Source organism: Prorops nasuta, unplaced genomic scaffold (genome assembly GCF_024137725.1).
Source record: "Prorops nasuta isolate Cenicafe-Biocafe unplaced genomic scaffold, Cenicafe_Pnas_1.2 PNAS00005, whole genome shotgun sequence".
NCBI classification, from domain to species: domain Eukaryota; kingdom Metazoa; phylum Arthropoda; class Insecta; order Hymenoptera; family Bethylidae; genus Prorops; species Prorops nasuta.
This window is the reverse complement of record NW_027116802.1, coordinates 5,110,411-5,130,757: the sequence shown is the minus strand read 5'-3', so window position 1 is coordinate 5,130,757 and position 20,347 is coordinate 5,110,411. Positions and strand designations below refer to the sequence as shown.

At 41.8% G+C, this 20,347-nt stretch overlaps 1 protein-coding gene across 6 annotated transcripts in view; it reads right to left on the bottom strand.

Annotated features, from left to right (window-relative positions):
- LOC136773328 (uncharacterized) overlaps positions 1–20,347 on the bottom strand; it is a 70,946-nt gene that overhangs the window by 9,974 nt on the left and 40,625 nt on the right. For 4 of the 6 annotated variants that reach the window (XR_010822593.1, XM_066726913.1, XM_066726912.1 and 1 more), the window contains 2 exons: positions 5,202–5,361; positions 87–1,210 (listed from right to left, as the gene is read on the bottom strand). Coding sequence is in view for 5 of the 6 variants with exons in the window: in XM_066726913.1 (XP_066583010.1) it covers positions 87–1,210; positions 5,202–5,298 (1,221 nt within the window). In the remaining variant the exon portion in view is untranslated. The remainder of the gene's footprint in view (positions 1–86; positions 1,211–5,201; positions 5,362–20,347) is intronic. The other 2 variants (XM_066726915.1, XM_066726916.1) reach the window with 2 other exon arrangements.

Below are 20,347 nucleotides of genomic sequence, written 5' to 3'. Positions count from 1 at the left end.
TGAAAAGACAGAGAAGGAGTACATATATATAAAAGTGATACGAAAATAATAAATTAATGTAGCAGGCGGGGTGATTGTGCGTTTACCTGTTTGTCGGCCAACATGCCGATTTTGCAATCAAGGAGCACCGTGCTGCCTATCCTTGCGGTAACGTTCATCTCCTTGTCGCCGTCCTCGAAGAAAGGGCCAAATTTTCCAAAGGACCTGTCGCCGCTCGGCAGGACAAACTTCCTGGGGCTACGGGGCGTCGGGGAAGCGGCCAGACCGATTCGATTCTCCATTTCGCTCCTGATCGACGGTCTTATCTCGTAGAAAGCCTTGGAGGACTTGCTACTACCCAGGAGAAGATTGTTCAGCGGCCTGGAATGATCCTTTTTCGTATCTTGGAGCTTCTCGTCCTTCGACGTCCGCCTCCCAGCCTCCACTTCCGTACTATTGCCACTTCCAGGGACAATCTCCTTCCTGTTGACTTTACGCTCGACCAGCGTCCACCCTATGGCCGTCGTCGCGAGCACTCCTCTCCCCTCGGCAGTATCGACATCAGGAGCCCCGAATCCTCCAACTAAATCGTCGTCGTCGGTCTTCGTGTTCCTGCGAAAGGCAGCGAACGGCAGTGTTTTATTCCGGTTATCCAGTCCCGGGACGGACAACGGCGGCGGGCTTATCGAGTTTCCCGCCGACCATCGAACCTCTTCGATTCCCCGAGGCGCCGGCTGGGACGAGACTGTAGGCACCTCTGATGGAAAATCCATGGTCGTTGGCCCCAAACCGAGCTCCGAAATTCCATCGTTCTCCAACGTCGCCCCCACGGGGACCCTGCTCTTTCCACGCTCCGACCATTTCCACCCCCCTGCTACTATTTCCATTTCCACCCCCTCGCTGGAATTCCCCACAGTTGACCCGCACTCCTCCAGATCACCTCTATTCGACCTTGACTCGTTGCCGGAGCTAAAATCCCCTTCTTCATCCAAGTCGGAAAAATCCTGGAGCTCCGCTACTTCCGTTCTCCGGCTGGAATTGCCGGATGCGTCCTGGTCAATCCGCTGAAACAACTTTTCTTGCAGTCTCGTGCAGTTTCCGATGGGATTGGCCAACTTCTTAACGGGCACTCGCAGGTCCTTCGATTTCCCCGGCTCATCTTCCTCGGCACCCACCGCACTGCCATCCGGGAGATTGATACCGTGCTCGTCGGCTCCCATTTCGGCTTCTGCTATCAAACCAAGCGAGAATCAGTAAACAGCTTTATTATCCCGTAAAGCCCTCGTCTCCGAACGCGAACACGGTCAACTTCGCACAGCCAGCCCCGATTACGCGTCCCTCCACGAATTACTCTACCCTGGGAAAAACAAATCTGTCATTCGCCTTTCCTCAGATCCAACCTCCTCGCTTTTCTTTATTAAAGTCTCTGCCTTCTTTTATCTTTTCTTATATGTGCAAAGCTTATTATTATTTTTTTATCTAATTTCAGAACAAAGGCGAAAATTCGTCCGATTTGGCGATTTAACGTTATTGGCGTTACAGTGTGGTCTCGGTCAAGGGAGGATACAAGGGAGGTGGAAGGATTATGGTCAGCCGCAAAGGTGAAACATAGAAAATTGTATGGCGGTGAGGAGGACTGGGATAGGGGGGGGGGGGGGTGGAGAATGGCTATTCCTGGCAAATCAGTGGAGAGCGACAAAAAAGCATCCGACCATAAAAGAGAGATGGCTTTTGAGGTAAAAGGTTCACGGGATATCCATGGTATATTATCGAGACTTAATACACATTTTTCGAAGGCCTAAAAAACATTTTGGTAAAAGGATTTTCTTTCACGCGCGTGTAAACATCGCTCCGTGCGCTTTATGATTCCCTCATGCTGAAGCAAAGGCAAAAGCTCAGCCTCGCGATATATTATTTTTAAAAAAGTATATATCCTTGGACCGACGACTGTTATCCTTCGCGACACATATGTTTACCACCACCACCATTTCCGCCCATAGAAGAGAACACACCGTCGAGTCGCCGTATGAAATTGTATGGAAAGAATTTTTTTAAGTTGGTTAAAGCGTGAAATGAAATTTTCTTAGCTGCGCAAGCTGCTATATTCCCCCCTTCAATTACCGCGTTAAATTCTTTACTTAATTTTTCTCCCAAGCTTTTTTCGTTCAGTGTCCTATTAAGTTTCCAGCTTCGCTTCTTAGCACAGGTGTAATCAAGCGGTTTTTCAAGCAAAATTTACGTTGACCTTGACTCCCTCTAGAAATAAAGGAGACGGCCGACTCGATCTCGAGGAAACAATAAGGATCGAGCTGCGAAATATTGAGCAGTATTTTTCATGCAACGTGAAAAATATTGGAATAATAAGGAGCGTTGGTGGAGAAGATTCGCAGCGTTTCATCTCTCGAATATGTGGCATTTTATCTTAATTCATAACGAACATTTTAATTTTGAAGTTCTCTTAAGTGAAAGGCCAGATACTTGGGCGAAAACTTTTGAATTATTGGACGACTCCCGCTCGTTCGATCTCCGTCGAAACTTCTGAGACTGGGAATTGCGAAAAATCTCTGCGGTGTCTGCTTAAAAATACGGTGGCCGGATGTCGAAAAATATCGCGAAAAAAAAATGTAAATGGAAGCCCTCGGTTTTTCCTATCTTTCATAAAGGATCCAATCGTTTATCAAGATTTTTTCCTCCTGCTTTTTGTTCGTTAACCGATGGGAAAGGTGTAGCCACGACATAAATAAATGTCACCGCGAGAAAGCGATATAAATTTAACTTATAAATTTGCCGTTGACCAAAATTCTTCATATCGAAATAATATTTTGCCGATCCTTTATCAACGGAATTTTTCACGCGCGTGTACGTAAAATGTATTGCTTCCCCTAAGCCCCTACATTAATAAACGTTAAACGACTGGTAAATTACTCTGAAAAAAATAGGGGATGAGTTAAAGAAAGCTTAAAGGGATGTACTACTGCTGTACTAGCTACCACCTCCGGTACCACTACTATACGCGTGGAAATTTTCCAGCGTGTAACTTTATTAAGCCACCCACGAGATAATTTTTCCAAGCTTTTAGAATCACAAGCCCGCTACACAACGAAACATCCCGCGGCATTAATAAATAAAATAACTTTGGGAAAAATAGAGGAGGGAAAATTCGTGTGTAGGTGGCATTAAAATAGGAAAATCTGTATTTTCCAGGTGGCGAGCTGTCAGCGGTGGTGAGAAAGGGAGGGAGGGACGCGAAAGAGTCACCGTGGTAAAAAGGGGGTGGTGGTTGAGGACGAGGATTATGACAGCACTTATCGGCCAGTCACACGTCCAATCACACGAACGTTTCTGTCAAGCGTCGCGCGCGTTATCCGATCGAACAGTGGACAGAGATTAATCCGAGCAGGCAGTCGACCAACCAGGCGGAATCAGTGGCGGAAGTAGCATCAGGAACACAACTGGTTAAGGGGAATTGCCTGCCGAGGCTGCTGCTGCGCGCTCTATGCAGTAGGAGACAAGGGAGGGATTCTATATCTGCAGGAGCAGCCCTATATATATATATATATATACATATATAGCATCTATACTATAGGTAGGTAGAATGGGACAAACGTCAACGTCGTGCGATATACTCCCAATATTTGGCAATGGCTATCCTGTTTACGCAACTGGATATTCCTCGGAGAATAGTTGATCGTCCTATAGCATCAGCTGTAATATAGATTGTTGGCATGAGAGGACGTGACGCTCGTTCTCGTTCGTCGCGAAAGCAATTCCGACGTGATTTGCTGCGTGATCGATCACGCCCCACTAACGCCTGTCTGCTCCAACAGCCAAGTAAGTATGCGACCAAGTAGCCAGGTAACCTGCTCAAGCTTCTTGCATCCTTTCGAAAAAGAAAATACAACCCCTTGACTCGATTGATCCTTCACCAACAGGCATAATCTAGTATCGATTTATGGCAATCGCAGCTCTCTATCGATAAACACCTTTCAATAGCCAGGTCTGTGCGAAACTTTCCTATCGCTATTTAACTGCGTGCTATATAGTGTGTTTTTACTATATAGTTTTTCCTCTATCGCCTGGTATCGATGGTAGATTGGTTCACGTAGCGGAGTAACTTGTATTCGTTCGATGAATTCCGAGTGTCGAATTACAAGGAGTATAAAGTATCGAGTCAAGTGAGACGGTATATACGAGAGGAGAGGAGAGGAGAAGAGAGGAGAGCGCGCGAGAAAACTGATACGATAATTTATCAGCTGGCTCCTTGCTCTCTGTTGCATTCTGCGCGATCTCCTTTGTTCCCTGTTCCACTATATAGAAACGAGATATATCTATAAGAGTCGTAAACACTAGGGCATCTCTCGCATTCCGGTCTGAATTCCAACCACTACACCCCCTTGACGTTTCAGTTGTCCCTCCAAGATTTCGCGTCGCACGTCACTCCGAAATCCCCGCTCTTACCCATTTTTTCCTCCCTTCTTTCCTCCTGCCAATTTATAGTAGATACGTACGTCCACTTTCGTCATCGTGATTGATCCTGATTATGAATTTTAAATACCGCATTGTTAATTCAGTTTGAAAGTTCTCTTATTGATTTTATGCACTCCGTTGGGGATGCTTTTGAATAAAGATGAAGATTACCACTCGTCGCGATTATAATTCATCGTGATTTTCGCAAATTTCTAGTTTTACAAGAAATCCCTGTCGTCGTCCATAAAGGAGCAAGCTACCGCCTAATTCTCAGTGAAATAAGGAGTCGCTTTACCGAATTTCGCAGCAGAGGTAAACCGGTGTTTGCATTGCTTGTCCGTAGAAAATCTGGGAAGCCGTAAATTCTCCTGTAATACTGCAGATTAAACAGTGTTGCGATATTTCGCCAAATAAAGCTTCCAGCCGAAATTCAGAATCGTTACTCCAGCGCCTATTAAAATGAAATAATCAGGAATTTAGGCGTTTTAAAGTTTCGCTGTGTGCGAGACCTTGCAGTATTCCCGGAATACCGCTGAAACACACACGTTTGCTTTAAAGCCGGCAATCCAACTGGTGTCTATCCGCGCGCTAAACTTAATCGTCAAATAACTTGACAGTCGATGTTTCATTAATTAACTGTCGAGGGACACGTACGAGATTGGCCTTCAATTTTCGAAATTAATATATTTTTTCGAGGAATTTCTAGTGGGTTAGCAAAGCGAATGTGTTAGGAATTAATGGATGGTGGGTATTACCTGATGCTTGGGCGATGATAGTGATGAATGGTAGAGAAGCAATGGCGAGGAGAGCCAGTGCTGAGGCGACTGGTTTCATTCTCCAAGTGGCGGCCATGTTGAGGGTCTGCACTAGCTGCCTCAACCTTTCGGTACCTGCTCCATCTTTTTTCTTTCAGCGCTGCAAGCAGAACGAGAAGACAAAAAAATAACGTGACACTGCACTGTACGATTCGGTCCCCCAGCGATTTTACTTTTAACCGCTACCCCCCCCCCCCCCTCCCTCCACCCTCCCCTCCTTCTTTCTCGCATCTCCTCTATTTCCACAGTTATATACACGCAAATTTTCTAACCCTTTTTCGATCAAAAAATACCCGAGATGCGTTACATACGTTTCATCAACAAGAAGAATCTCTCGCAAATTATCAACGCGCGTAAAAAGTGCCGGTAAAGAGTTTTCGGAACCTTGCCAATTATCAAATAGTCCATTTCGCTCCATTTGATGAAATTTCACTTTAAACTTATTGTTCGCTCTCTCGAAGAGCACTCCACCCTCGCTGATCTTTTTACTCGATTGCCTCATCTCTCCTCCGTGTACTCCATTAAATAAAATCTCATTTTTACTCTCGACTCCTGAAACTTTGTAAAAAATTACTCTCGCAATTAATCGTCGATTAAAGTTCAAAAATGGCCTGCGAAAATCTGAGAATCAATTTGCAAGACTGTAGAGTTAAAGGCGCGAAGGTGGAAGGGGGAGGAGGGGACGCGTAATTTCATCGATTGCACTGGCCTAAAGTTGTTCGGGGTGGGCTTTGTAGAGTAGACGTAACGCGAGAGGGGTAAGAGCATGCAAGTTTAGTTGGGAATAAAATCAAGAATTCTTCGACCCAATTCGAAATGGAGTTTGCGTGTTCGAAGAGTGGGGGGTGTGGTAGTCGTAGAATCGGACATAGCATTAGTTAACTAGACGTTTGTTAATGTGAATAATTCAAACTAATTTCCAAGAGAGGAGATATGTGCGGTGGAGGATAGTTGTGGATCGTGAATGGGTTGTGGAGAGGGATGGGAGTCCTTGTTAGACACAGTCACACACGTATATCTTCATAGAAATTAGCGTGGTGAGCCATTGCAACGCGATGTGGGCCAATCGTGTTAACGAATTCGATCACGTAATGGCGGAGTATCGAAAGTTATAGGAAAGTTACTCGCTCGGAAGTTGCTCGCACGAGGCGATAATTATCGGCTTCGAGAGACTTTCGGCTTGCAGCAGTTATATTCACGGCTTCTCGACTACCGAGAATCCAAATATTAACGGTGGTACTACTACAGGCGATGGGCTTGCCGAGGTATAACTTACGCCACACGCGGAGCTTAATATTCATAGCAAGGCCAATTCCCATTGGTCAGGTAGGTATGGCTCATTGACGAGTACGCGCGTTATTACACCCTAACACCCTTCAACCCCCATTATATCGCTTTATATCACTCGGCACGCGCACTGTCCCAAAACTGTACACAGGCGAATATATATCGCCCCCATCCGAGGCAAGTTTCCTCGTAAACCTTCTTGGCAAATCTACCGAACGAACGTAAGATGAGGCCAGTTTATGCTTTCGTGCACACAACGATCCTGATTACTCTAGCCGAAAGCCAACGTTCGCTCGAAACTTTACGCGCCCCGCGAATAATATTCCCCTATATATCCCCCATCTCCGCGAGAAATTTGTCTAAAACTATGCGGTTAATGGTTTCACTTTCATCTCTCTCTCTCTTTCGCGAATCAACGTTTCAAGGATAACCATGCACGAAATTGCCATTGCTAAACGCGAGATTAAAGCGATGGCCAAGGAGACTCTCTCTCTCCGGGAAGTATAATACTTGGTCAGACTAGCGCAGCATGAAAGAAAAAGTGACACGGTCGGTGAATCGGAGTCGCTAAACTCACCAGACAACAGACCGAGGAGAACGATAAAATATTTACACGAGAGAGTCCGACAAATATCTCCTTTTCCCCTGAAACAACTGTTCTCCTTGTACTTCTCCGGATAATATACTATACTTGCACCATTGCAGCCATTCGAAATAAACGACGATTTTTATTCTCTCGTATAGCATCCTGGCTGCTCGAGTGAGAAATTATTTATGAGCTTGTCGTCAGGGACGAGTGCTGAGGTAGATCATTGTCTCTTTTCAGTGATTAGTATCAATTATACGTCAGACGAGTAATACGAATCAGTATTCTCCGCATTTCCTGCTTCGCGTTCTTCTTATTTATCGGGCTATTTGTTACCGTGCAATGTTACATTAGCGAGTAAATCGTGCGTTTAACGTGAGCGTAATGCGGCAGTGATATGAATGGAGCTCAGGATGGATTTTATTCGCAGCGCGCGAGACGTTTGAGAAGATGCGAAGTGATCATGGTCGTAGTAGTCAGACGTGACTGGTAAACAGAATTCTCCTCCCTCGGTTTACGCTATTAGATATTTCTCCATACATTGCGCGAACTGTCTTCGAAATAGCTCCCGGGTGACAGCGATTGAGACGAGGCATCGCGGACTCGATGAAGCTGCAACGTTCAGTCCCATCTGCGTTATTCGACCCGAACGTGTCCACAAACCGTGGCAAAGGAGCCAGACCTACCGTACGACTAACAAGAGTGTCTTATCACGACGCGCCTTGATTATATTACATCTAAACACTGCGGACTTATGTATACCAATGAAAGCCCCCCTGTAAAGTCTTTGACTCTGCACCCACCGGATTCATTAAACCACCCCGTTGTGCCTTTATCGAGTCTCGAAAAACGGAACAATCCTCTCTCACCTCTCAACCGTTTCATTATACATAGCACGCAAGAAATTGGCGAAATTTAATAACACGAACAATTCAACTTTACCTTTGCAACGTGGCTGCAGAAATGCTCCTATCAGTTTTGTCCAAAGGGGGATTACGTATGGCTCTATATATATGTGCATATTCTATATATACTACATAGCATAAATATGTCATGGATATTGTAACAAAGTAAACAACACCCTGTGGATAGGTTGGCTACTGCGTAAGATATTCGAGGCACGTTTACCAAGCCGACGAACTGATCGCTGGATTTTCCTGTTACTCCACTCGATCGCTCTTTGGAGAACAAAAATAATCGAATCGACTAGATTGCTCGATTCTCCGGACGGGTGTCTTACATCACCAACATCAATTACAGAAATTCTGGAATTTAACAAAGCGCTCCAATGCCAGCACTCGCCCCGATGCGTTATTAAATCCAGATCCAGATTTGTCGGACGATAAATTTCCTCGCGAGTAGTAAAACCTACAATTATATACGATCAGTCGAATTAATCATCATTCATCGTCAGCACCAAATGAGGAGCATTTGACAAAACTGAATAAAATGAAACATTTGTCTGTGCAACGATAATGACGAAAGAATTCTATTGTTTGCATTATAAATTGGTTCATTAATTATCTGCTTATTTTTTGCACGATGAGATCGACCAGATTTCTCGATAATATATATATATATATATGTATTCAACGAAGCCTATATAGAGGTGAGAGACAAATGTATTCTATTATTTTTCGTTTCAAATACTTATCCGACGGATTGTCTACAATTATCGCAGTATAAATAGTTCATTCACACTTTGTTTTTTTGCTTCAACTTTTTGGGGAAAAACCAAAGAGAAAATGCAGAAAAGAGTAAAACATGAAATTCGTGATTTAGCATATTTATTATCGGTAAAAAAAAATATAACTGAACAGTGTATAGATTTAAGCGAACACGCTTAAACAATGTAAATTTAGGCCAGGACCATTTTTACCCAAATGACGTACAGCAATTTTATACTCGACGCGATATTTATATTACGTGCCAGTTACCGAAATCCACGAGCGATGCCTGCGCTTAAAATATTTTCATTCGTGCGCGCTTAATTATGAGGGACATCATTTTTTCGAATTTATTCCAAAGCAGTTAAATGCATACGTATACTGAATACTCCCTCAGACTCGAGCAGACACGCGGAATAAATTCAATGTAAAGTACATAAAGTTTAATTAAAAAATTACATTAAACCGAATAAATGTAATGCTACAAAACAGCCGATATTATACGGGTCTTAAAGAGAGATAAGCTCTTACGACAGTTGTGTGACACGACTATAAAATATTTATAGAGATCGGTACGCTTTAGTGAAATTTTTCTACCAAACGTGCGGTCATATGTAAAACTGTTTGATCTCCGTCCTCGTTCCAGATTTTGTTTACAGTTATTGGTATTTGCTACTGCTGTCTATTTGGACTTGCTTCGAATTCAAAAGTCAAAGATCTCTCATAAATGTCTCCATCTAGGATAAACTTGTAAATATTTGTCGCTTAGGATATTGGAAACTCTCGTAAACTTCCTGCTATAATATCACAAACAATCAAAATTAGATGAAAATTTTGCATGAAAAATTTCTAGACGATTCGCATGACCGATATGTAAACAGGAAAGAGGCAAATTCCATTGATCTTGCATCGAAATGATATTAATGTCGGAATAATATCTGGCGTAATCACTCAGTTCACCTAGTGCATTTAGCGACGTTAGTCGTTTGTAATTAAACTTGCGTATGCTACTTCAAAATATTTGCATCCAATTAATTCGCATGTAATGCAAATCCATAAACTCCGCTGAACTTAATGCGACAGCGAGACACACGTGTGTACCAACATTGTAAATTGTTTAGCCACTAATCTGTAGAAAACTTGATCGTGCATTTGCCATGTGAGAAATGGTACAATTGTAAGTCGAGCTTCCATTGGGACTGGATTGCATTCCTACGTGGCAGCTGCGTAGGGATTAGGCAGCTAGTTTAAACAACGGCTCCCCACGATTCTCATAAACCAAACTAAAATGACACTTTCGCGTTTATACTGCAAAACTAATTTAACAACAATAACCATTTTAATATCGCTCATTCTCTCTGTCCGATAACTCATCATCTCCCACCTCAACAAGCGAGCTTTCCAAACCTTAAGTACGAGCCGCGCCAAAATTAAGCACCAATCAAGTGGAACAATGAGCCGCAAAACGTAATGAATTTTAACAAATTTATCAGAATAATATTTCGTGCTAGAGTCGGAGCGAAATTTTCGTGGCTTTCAAGGGAGAAAAGGAGCTGAATGGGGATGTTATAACGGGAGGGTGATTTTTCTCTTAAAAGGGAAAAATTGTGACGTGCAAAGACGGAAAGAGGATGGTAGATGCATCGGCCTACACACACACACACACACACATATATATATATAGGTAGGCCATGCAACACTCGAGTGTCCGAGCTTTAATTGCGGAGTTCAAGCGATGTTACCCATTGGCGATTCGTAGTCTCATCGCATCCGTGTGTTTCTATGTTTCTCGACTAAATAGAGGAGCGTCCATTAACGCGCTAATCGACATCGATTTCGACATTCCATGGAAACGAATTTGACGGGTAGCTGTGTGGTAACGCATTGGCGTAACATCGCCAATTGGTATATATATATATATATATATATATATATATATCTCGCGCTATTAGTGATTAAGATTATCTCAAATTAATCAAGTGTAGGACGCATGGTGCTTTGGTAATTACAATAACATTTCGCGATACAACGCGTGGGCCCTCATGTTAAATTCGATGACGTAACTCGTGTTGCGCTACTGACCCATTACATTATGTACATCTTGCACACTTTACCAATGAATGTATATATACACTGCATATACATATATGTACATCTGCATAGAACGTCTATTCGGGTGTAACCGTTCGAAGATCGCCCTTCGCCAATACCAAAGGCCCTTATTACTCCAAAGATAATTCAGTTAGCCCTCCGAACTTCACTTACCTACTGCATACATACCCCCTATATAGAACCACCGCGACGGAACCCAAAATCCGCTCTCAATCTTCCTGTAATTAAATTCACCATGTTCAGAATTTGCCACATTTACGAGCCGCATTACCAAAACAACCAACCCCTCTCAAACGTCTCTATTCATTTTTATGCGGATACTACCAACCCTTCCCTGTCCCCCTTCCTTCGTTATATACATATATGCATACGATAGCTATCAAACACGTAAAACAACTCCCTCTTTCCCTATACCATTGGCAAACCTTCGTGACATTTATTAATGAACTGAAATATTTACCGATATTTATGACACCGTTCTCACAGTGGAGAAGGAAATATTTCTCTATGGGAGATTCTTGTCGAGCCGAAAGATTTTGTTATTCCATTGGAGGGAAAGTCGAGATCTTTTCTCGATGCCTGGCAAAGAAAGCGACGGAAAAGTCATTTAAGCTGGTGGTTGGAAAACATATGACAGCGACGACAACGACGAGGAAGATATGGCGCGGGGGGCAAGAAAAACAGAAGAAAATGTATCAGCGTTGATATTAACCCTTTGACATTTATCGGCGGACTAAAAACAGCCGCGTGTTTCGTCAAGAGTCCCGGGACAAGTAACATTTCAATTATAGTCGGTCGAGGCGTTGTCCTTGACGTTGGTGATATCGCAAGAAAGAAATTTATCGTCGGCGTTACGAGTAGCCGTAAAATGCGATAGTGATGAGAGGTAAAAAAAAAGCAAAAGTTGCTGCAAGGAGTTGTGGGGTGGGGTGTGGTGGGGGTGGGAGGTGACAAAAGCAAGAGAGGATCAGAAGGGGAAGGGGGAGAAAGATGAAAAACGGGAGACATAGGAAAAGGCAAAGGATAAAAAGAAGTGGGATGAGTCTTGCTGGGCTTGAAGCGATGAAACGTAGATAAAGGTTGGATCGTTTCGTGGTCGTGCAATCAATTAACGAACTTCCTCTCTGGCTTTCCCAACGTTATCCGTGTGGTTAAGCGTCGCACGGATTGCATGTGTGTCGAGCTCCCTTTTCCCTTCGTCCCTGTCCAGAATCTCTCATCGATTCCACCCCCTCTCCACCTATCCCCTTCTCCTTGCCACACCGCCAAGTCTGAATAAATATTTAACGTAGGAAAAGCTACTCTGGAGTAGCGGTGCGTGTGCTTATTCGTGTGGAAATACTGAGCAAACACTTAATCGGCACCCGCAAAAACTCATATACTACACCTCTATTCTGCTTGATTTCTCGACAAACACCTTTATCGTGTCCTACGTTTGCCAAGCTCCATTAATAACCCTAATTAACTCAGAGCAGTGTTTGTGCGATAAATAAAAATACACGCTCGTGAAGGGATCCACGACTTTAGTCACAACTGACACACGCTGTGTGTCCCTGCTTTTCGTGCTTTTTCCACTTTTCCCCTCCTGACGGCATTTTCTCACACAGCTTTTCCATGAGCCAGCTTTGCGCCGATGATTTTTATAATAATAACTTAAATAACCTTGATTAAATCAGCTAGGTCATATAAAAATACACGCTCCCGCGAGTTCACTTAATTTAGTCAGGGATGACACGCTGTCGGTGTTACTCGTGTGATTTTTCTACTTGGCTTTTGAAATAAAGAATTTTTTTAACAATCTCCCCATCAAGGAGATTACACTGGTGATTTTTATCAACTAATTAACTCAGCTTTCTTGTTGTGAAAAATAAAAACATACGCTCGTCCAGGGATGAATGAGTTTAGTTATAGAGTTGACACGCTGTCGGTATTATTTTTTACTTTTCTACTTGATTTTACTGGAATGAAATTTTATCCACGATTTTACTATTCTGGACTTTACTACGCGCGTGGTATTTAATTTTTGCCTTTTATCCCGTTTAACAGTTAGGCACGGGTATCGTCCACAGCGATAATAATTAATTACTCCCGAGTTGTGAAATAAGTGCGGAAATTAAATGAAATTAGGACCTATGCACAATAGACGATGCGTTGTCAAGCGGTGACGCCGTTTCCACTGTTTTTGACAGCTCGAAATTTAGCAATCTAGTAATATACAGTTAGAAATTTCTATAGCATATTAATTTCTACCGCTTGAAAAGCCTGGAAGCTCCCTGCAACTAATTATACCTATTTTGATTGCGATATTATATGTATATTGCGCGTCTGTATTTCCTACGGTATATAGTTTATATTGATTCTACTAATTAATAGGGAAAAACAACAGAGTAGATTGTACAGTGTTAAAAAGGTTAGACAAAACAATAACAAATTTCTCCACATGCACATCACACTTTAGCAGGGATCGACGATGGTTCTCTGGAAAAAATCACACCTGCTTGACTCGATTCTGATTTTCAAGAGTTCTCTGGACAAACATATTTCTCCGGTTACCATGGACATTCCTTTTCGCCGATACTACCCCGTACGTTTTCCAACGATCTATGGAAACATCGACAATCGGAAACTTTAGCTGGCGCAAGAACTTTCCAAAGAGTAAACTTTTTATTTACAGTCCTTAAAATGTTTCTTGCATTCTCAGTGCTCGAAGGAATCTGCTGCAGGTATTCATGCGAGTGACTCGCGTCGTGTGGCAACATCTCATCTCGATAATTCTATTAATTTTTTAAATTCATTATCGCGTTTGCTCTGGTTTTTCCTTCTCCTTCCTCATTATCTCCTTTTCCCCCTTATTCGAACACCGACCGTCCATATCGTTCAATACAACTTTTAATTGGCTCTTTCAATCTGGAGGTAGCTGCTGCGACAGTCGTGATATTCGTTTTGATTCGTGCGATTAAATTTGTTCTCGCAGCTCGATCGTTCTTGGAAAACAAATAGAAAAATCCTGGAGAATTTCCATCAGGAAAGTTGCGAGAGAAGATACTTTTAATGTATACATAGTATATGTATACATAGATAGAGAGAGGGGAGAGAGTGTATCTGCGGAGAGAAAGAGAGGTATGGGGAGAGAGAAAAAAAAGGGAGAGGGGGTTGAGAAGAGGACTAGGTCGAAGATATTATGATTGACAAACGAGATAGCTTACAGAATAAAAACGCTGGAAATCAAGGTGGACGGGCGAAATGTTAAGGAAAGGAAAAATAGAACTGACAAACAAAAGAGTGCAGAGTGGTGGAAGTAAACTCGGTGAAAAAAGTTGAGTGTGGGAAAAGGGAAAGGGGTGGAAGATTAAGGATACAAGGGAGAGAGAGAGAGAGTAAAGATAGGATAGGATGGGATAAGAGTTGAGAGAAAACGGGGAAACCTTTCGGACTACTCAGTCGCTAAGCTTGAAAAGTTGAAGCTAGGAGATGTGCCGAAGAAAGAGGCAAGACGTGTCGAAAAGTGGGTGTCATGACAAATTACCTCGCATCATGCGAGCCAAGTTTTCGCGAATCACTCGCGCAAATTCACGCGGAAATGATCAAATCTTGTATCCTGAGTTGCCGACCGGAATCCAACGAAAAACACGCCTTTATCCCTTTTCAACCTCTATACATATACGCGTTTTTTCTCTCCCTTCTCTCTACCCCCTTTTCACCCTACGAGCGCGAGGGAAATATCGATACGCTTTATTCCAGGAAAATAAAATTTGCATTGCAAAATTGAAAAGTGGAATTGTTTGTTGCGTGAATATGACACTGGTCGATATCAATTTTAAATCGTGCGAAAATTATGGGAAAAAGATGGCAGAGGAAAATTATAGTGACTTGCTTCTCGATCATACTTAAAGCATAAAAAATGTATGTTTTGATAAACTTTGGAATTAGCTGGATTAATGCAGAGTAAAAATCGCGAAGAGGCTTTCTGAGTTTACCTCTAAAAAGTTTATTTATTCCGGGTACACTTTAGGCGAGAAGGAGGCGTTTGGAAGATTAATACTGCAACATGGTTCTTGTCTGTAAATATAGAACGTTGATCCTGTTAATGACACGAGGAGCTTCCTAATATTTACTCATTAGACGCATTATGCTTTAGCTACGGTGAAATAAGTTCACGCAGAGTTGTTCCTTCCCTGCTAACCCAACCCCCACCCCTTTCTCACCATCCTCCCCAGTTAAAAGCTCGAGAATACCAGCTACGACACAATCCATTAAGACTTTCCACATCACCGCAGGGCAAAATTCAAAGCTTCAAACTTTACCAGAGTCTCTTTGTATCTGAGTGCTAACCGAGATATCTCTAAGAGATACAGCTTTCCGAAGAAAATTCTGCAAAACCTCTTCCTCCCTACCCTTTTCGATGCTTTTATTTTTCAAATATTTCTTCTTCTACTTCCACTTCTACTTCTTCTTGCTTCAACGCGCACTTCGCTCCTTTATCGGCATCGATAAACGCCCTCTCCCCTCTTCAGATTTCTCCTCGCATTTCACAGATTTCACACATTCCTAACAATCATCCCTTCCCATTTATTTCTGCGGACTATAATCATCCTTTCTTCAAATATCAGCAAATCGTTTTGTAGGAAATAATGAAAAATATCATATACAGGTTGAGTACGATTCCATAAAAAGCCGAATCGTTTTAAAAAGAAGAACTTTTCATTGATAATTAAGCACCATACCAGTATCAATAATTTGATTTTCTAAGTCCTCGTGGTGGATGCGTGAAGATCACGTTGAGTTTCTTAAATATAAGGACTCTGACGGAGAAGAAGACGTAGAGACGTGCATCTGACGTATGACGTCGTGCAGTTGTACTTGAGTGCATTAATGCGTTGCACTATTATACGCCTTACAGCTTACGGCTTTTCTCTGCCTTGAATTACTTGACATTATATACGCGTCTCTAAGTTTTCTTTTCCACCCAAGCCCTAATGATATATTTTTATAGCATATTCATTATAGTTTATTTCAAAAGCGTTCCAAAACAATTGCTACTTCGGTTCGAAATTATATGCTCCAAGTAGACGAGAGTGTGTATACGTGTAGTTGCGCTCACTACCTCAGTCAGATCCACACCTTATACAATTACAAATCCAAATATTTAGCGAACGACTGGATGAAATGATAAATTAATATAGTATTTTAGAAAGCTCTTTTGAGATAAGTTACAATAAAGATATGTAATAAAAAACTTCAAAACAACCGTCGTATATCCTCTATGAGGACACTTGTACAGGTATATTAATTTTAGCTTTACAACTTTTTGTATGAAATATTAAATTTTCTTCTCAATAGCTACATAATATTGCAAGTCGAAATCTTAATTTAATGCGATGAGTCTAAATTATTTATATTAATATGGAGTATGAATTATATATATAAGAAAGATTGAGGATAATATTTTGAGATAATGATGATATATGGTTTATTCTCTGTAATGCATACCGTGATATTGCAGAGGGCTGAATGGAAGGAAAGGTGCATTTGTCGTTCGTTGATATGACAGTGTGACACAGTGCGCGCTCTTGTCGTTCCACCTGCGATTCTACGAGTCTACGAGTAAACCAATAGCCACCTCGAAATATGCAAATTCGCTCTGGGCTACCCCCACATCTACACATGCACTGGCGCACAAGCAAAGAGGGAAAGACGGCTTAAATTAGGCGGATTACTTTAACATTTCGAATCTCTTGGCAGCGTCAGAAGTGCTCGGGATTTTACCAGGATTCTATTCTAAATCCGATGTTGAGCATACATATATATATATATATATATATATATATAAAAGTATCCAACACTCGATGGAGCCCATTTCACGTTAAATCGTCCGCTAACTCGGCTGAAATTTCGAATTCTGATCCTTCACTGACCGCGGTCGTTTAATGCATTGCTATTCTATCCCGAAACATCGAAGAATTTCCATTGCGATCGCACGCAGAATCCCTGAAAAATATTGGGAATACATACGCTGAAAATTTGATGCCACGCGATTCACCCGAAAGCTCCCTTTTTCTTTTCTGCGCTCTACCTTTACTCCGGTGTAGAGTCTGCGCTCTAACGAGAAGAACTGCGGAAGAAAGATCCTCGTTATTTCAAAACCACGAAATTTCGATATTTTTACGATCGGATCTTCCTTCGACCTCGATTTTCTTTTCATTTCCATATGCCCTCCCTATTAAAATTAGTTATTCTCCTACTTTCTCGAATCCAAATGTTAAACTTTCTTTGAGAAGAAGCAATTTTTCGACCATTACAGCCCAAACGAGCGATTATTTGGTTATAGAAAAAAAGGAAAAATAAGAGAGAGGGAAGAGGGAAATTTTTAATGGACGATTATTTAATTGAATTTTCGTTGATGCCCTACAGGTTGAATTTTAACCTGATTTTAAGGAGAAGCGATCTGGGAATCAATAGATCCTCTCTGCCCCTCTCTCTCTTCCTCGCTCTTTCAAAGTTTCGCCCGGTCACGATCGTCCTTAAAATGGATCTCACGCAATCCTGCAATCGTCGCAAGAACCCCCTTCCTCCCCCTTCCTCCCTCTTCCTACCACTACTACTATACTTCCCTCTCGCTCTCTCTTTCTAAGAATATGCCTGAACAGAGAGTCCTTCTACTCTTCATCACGAATTCCATGCTTTGTTCGCCAACTTGAAGTGACTTAAGATTTCTCGCTGGTATCACGGGACACGGAAGCATAATACCACCCGTTTTACGTGTATTTTAAATAAGAAAATATACCCCGCTTCGCCAGGGAATAAGAGGGTGTGAAAAAAACTGTAGAAGCGGTGGAAAAGAGAGAAAAGATTTTTTTGCCATTCTCCATGCATCCCATTTACGAAAGGACTTATGCTGGACGTTGCAGCGCGTCTGCCAAGATTTAAAGAAAAGTTGGATAGCTCATAGCAGTATAAAAACGACGAACACAATATTTCTCAGTTGAAATAACAGAGAAAATATATACTAGAATTTAGAAAAACTGACAGCTGCCCATCGATTCATTTCCATTTTTTTCATGTTTTTCCAATTGGATTTTAGGCAAAGCTCTGAACAGATTTTCATTTGCCCCAGTCAAGTTGATAATATTTAGTTTGAAGGGGGAAGATTAAAGAACACTGTAACTGTACAGCTGAGTGGTAAAATTTAACACGCACGAGTAGGTATAGCAAGAGCATAGCAGCTATATAGTACGATCGAACGCTGGAAGTGGAAAAATCAATGAATATGATTTCCGTTATTGAATTTGGTGTCAGTGTCGGTATTGGTGTCGGACTGCACAAAACCGGCCAACGAGTTTTCAACAATGAATTTCCATTCTTACACGGCATCTGAACCGCGCCAGAATTCTCGTGTCCTATTCATCCCTTTCACCGAATACTGTCCCTCCCACTTTTTTGCCCAAAGCATACCTTTTTCTTATCCCAGCTTTCTTAAGACCCGCCTATCCCTCTCACGTTCACCTACTTTGTGGCTCCTTTTTATATCTCTACTTTTGTCTTTTTTCACCCCCCCCCCCCTTGCTTCTTTGCTCTTTCCTCTTCCCGCTCTTTCTTAATTACCTTCTAACATTTTTTAACCTTTTTGTAGTAGCCTTCTAGATTCTCTCTCTCTCTCTCTCTCTTCCTCCCTTTCTCTTTCTTTCTTTGCATAACCGCGGCCAGAAAATTCCCCGATAATCATCATTCGTCTCCTCCTCCCCCGATTTCTCCCGAATGTAAAAACCTCCTCCTTTCAAATTCCTCTCAACCGACTCTCTAAGAATGCTCAGCAAAGAGTGAGAGAGTGGGACGATAAGAATTTAGCGACAAACCTCAAGGGTTTGCATTTAATTAATTCTGCGTAGCTCTCAAGCGACGCGATGAAATTGCTTCATTATTTTCATCGTAGCGAAAAGCAAGCTGCTCATAATTCTATATCAATCGGGCAACGTAGGCGCACGCGAGCCAACTTTTTCTTCTTCGATGGGTGCTTCAGACAGATCCTTCAAATTTCTCACCTCATCCCCTCTATAAATACATACATACATACACACGCACACTGGAACTTTATATCCTCCGAGAATATAATTTGGATTTTTGATGGATTTTGTCGAAAGTGTATAAACAAAGGGACGAGATGGGAGCTAGGGTAACTGGAGTGACAAGAAAAGGGAATAAAGACGTACATCAGTTGATGAAGAATTCTTCAATGCGAGATTAGCGATAAGGTCGAAATCCTTAAGTGCAAAGTTAGCGAGCTCACCTGAAAGTTATCCCAGGAACATTCATCTCCTTGCGATAGCCAGCGAGTGCCGGATATTTTACGAAATCTCGCGTTACACGCCAAAAGCATCGACGTTGAATAAGAATCTCCCATTTTCGCTATCCCATTTACAAAACCGTGTCGAGGTAACTTTGTACTCTCGTTCGCCAAGCTATGAAATAAAATACGTTCCTATACGTCACGATGGTGCTCCGTTACAGCCAATCAAAAAGTATTTCCGATGAAAGAATATGATTGAGTTATCCTGGATACTTTTTCCTTTCGTATAGTAGCCACGGTTTATTTTCAGCAGTTCTATTATGAACGCCAGCGCAGTTTCTTCCTCGCTTTCATTATTATTCAAGCGATTTGAATGAAAATTTGAGAAGGACTATTTAACAAACATACTTTTGCAGAACTACCGTGACAATAACCTTCTCCCAAATGGAATGGAGAATTTACGCGGACTTTGGCACTCTTGTGAAATATTTAGATTACTTTTCCCTTCTTTTTCCTCTTTTTTTTTTTGACACTATACTCTTTTTATTTCTTCCACTTCCACCCTCTTTTTCCCTTTTGTCACTCTTTTTTCTTTATCTTTTTTTACCTTCATTTTCCCTCCCTCTCACTCTTTCTTTCTCATTACTATCACCTGTTAATTTTATCTAACTCACCGTTTATCTCTCGAGGCAAAACTGTTGTGTACTGAAACACATTAGCTTAATGGTTTTACTTATTAATAGTTTAATTGCTTTCACTAATTATCACTCGCTCCCATAGCCATTACTAATTTAATCTCGCCGTGCTTCGCATCAAATTTCCAAATAATACCAATTATTCTCAGTTCTCTTTTTTAGTTCTCCGAACAAAAAATCGGAGGCATGAGAATCGAACGATATCGATCGGTTATAAATGCCACGTCGAAATTTGCTTGACAATAATAAAGCGCTGAATTCTACGATAATATTTAGTTCGTTATTCGAGGCTGTTGTTTCGGTTCGAATAAGATTAGGAAAGAATGAGCAGTTTCGCCCGAGCCGAATACGAGAGAGAATGGGGGAAATTAGGATCGAAAACTTGGGCAAAGTGAAATGAAACGATATGAAATAATGAACAGGAGTAGGTTCGATAATTTCATTGGTCCGATTAG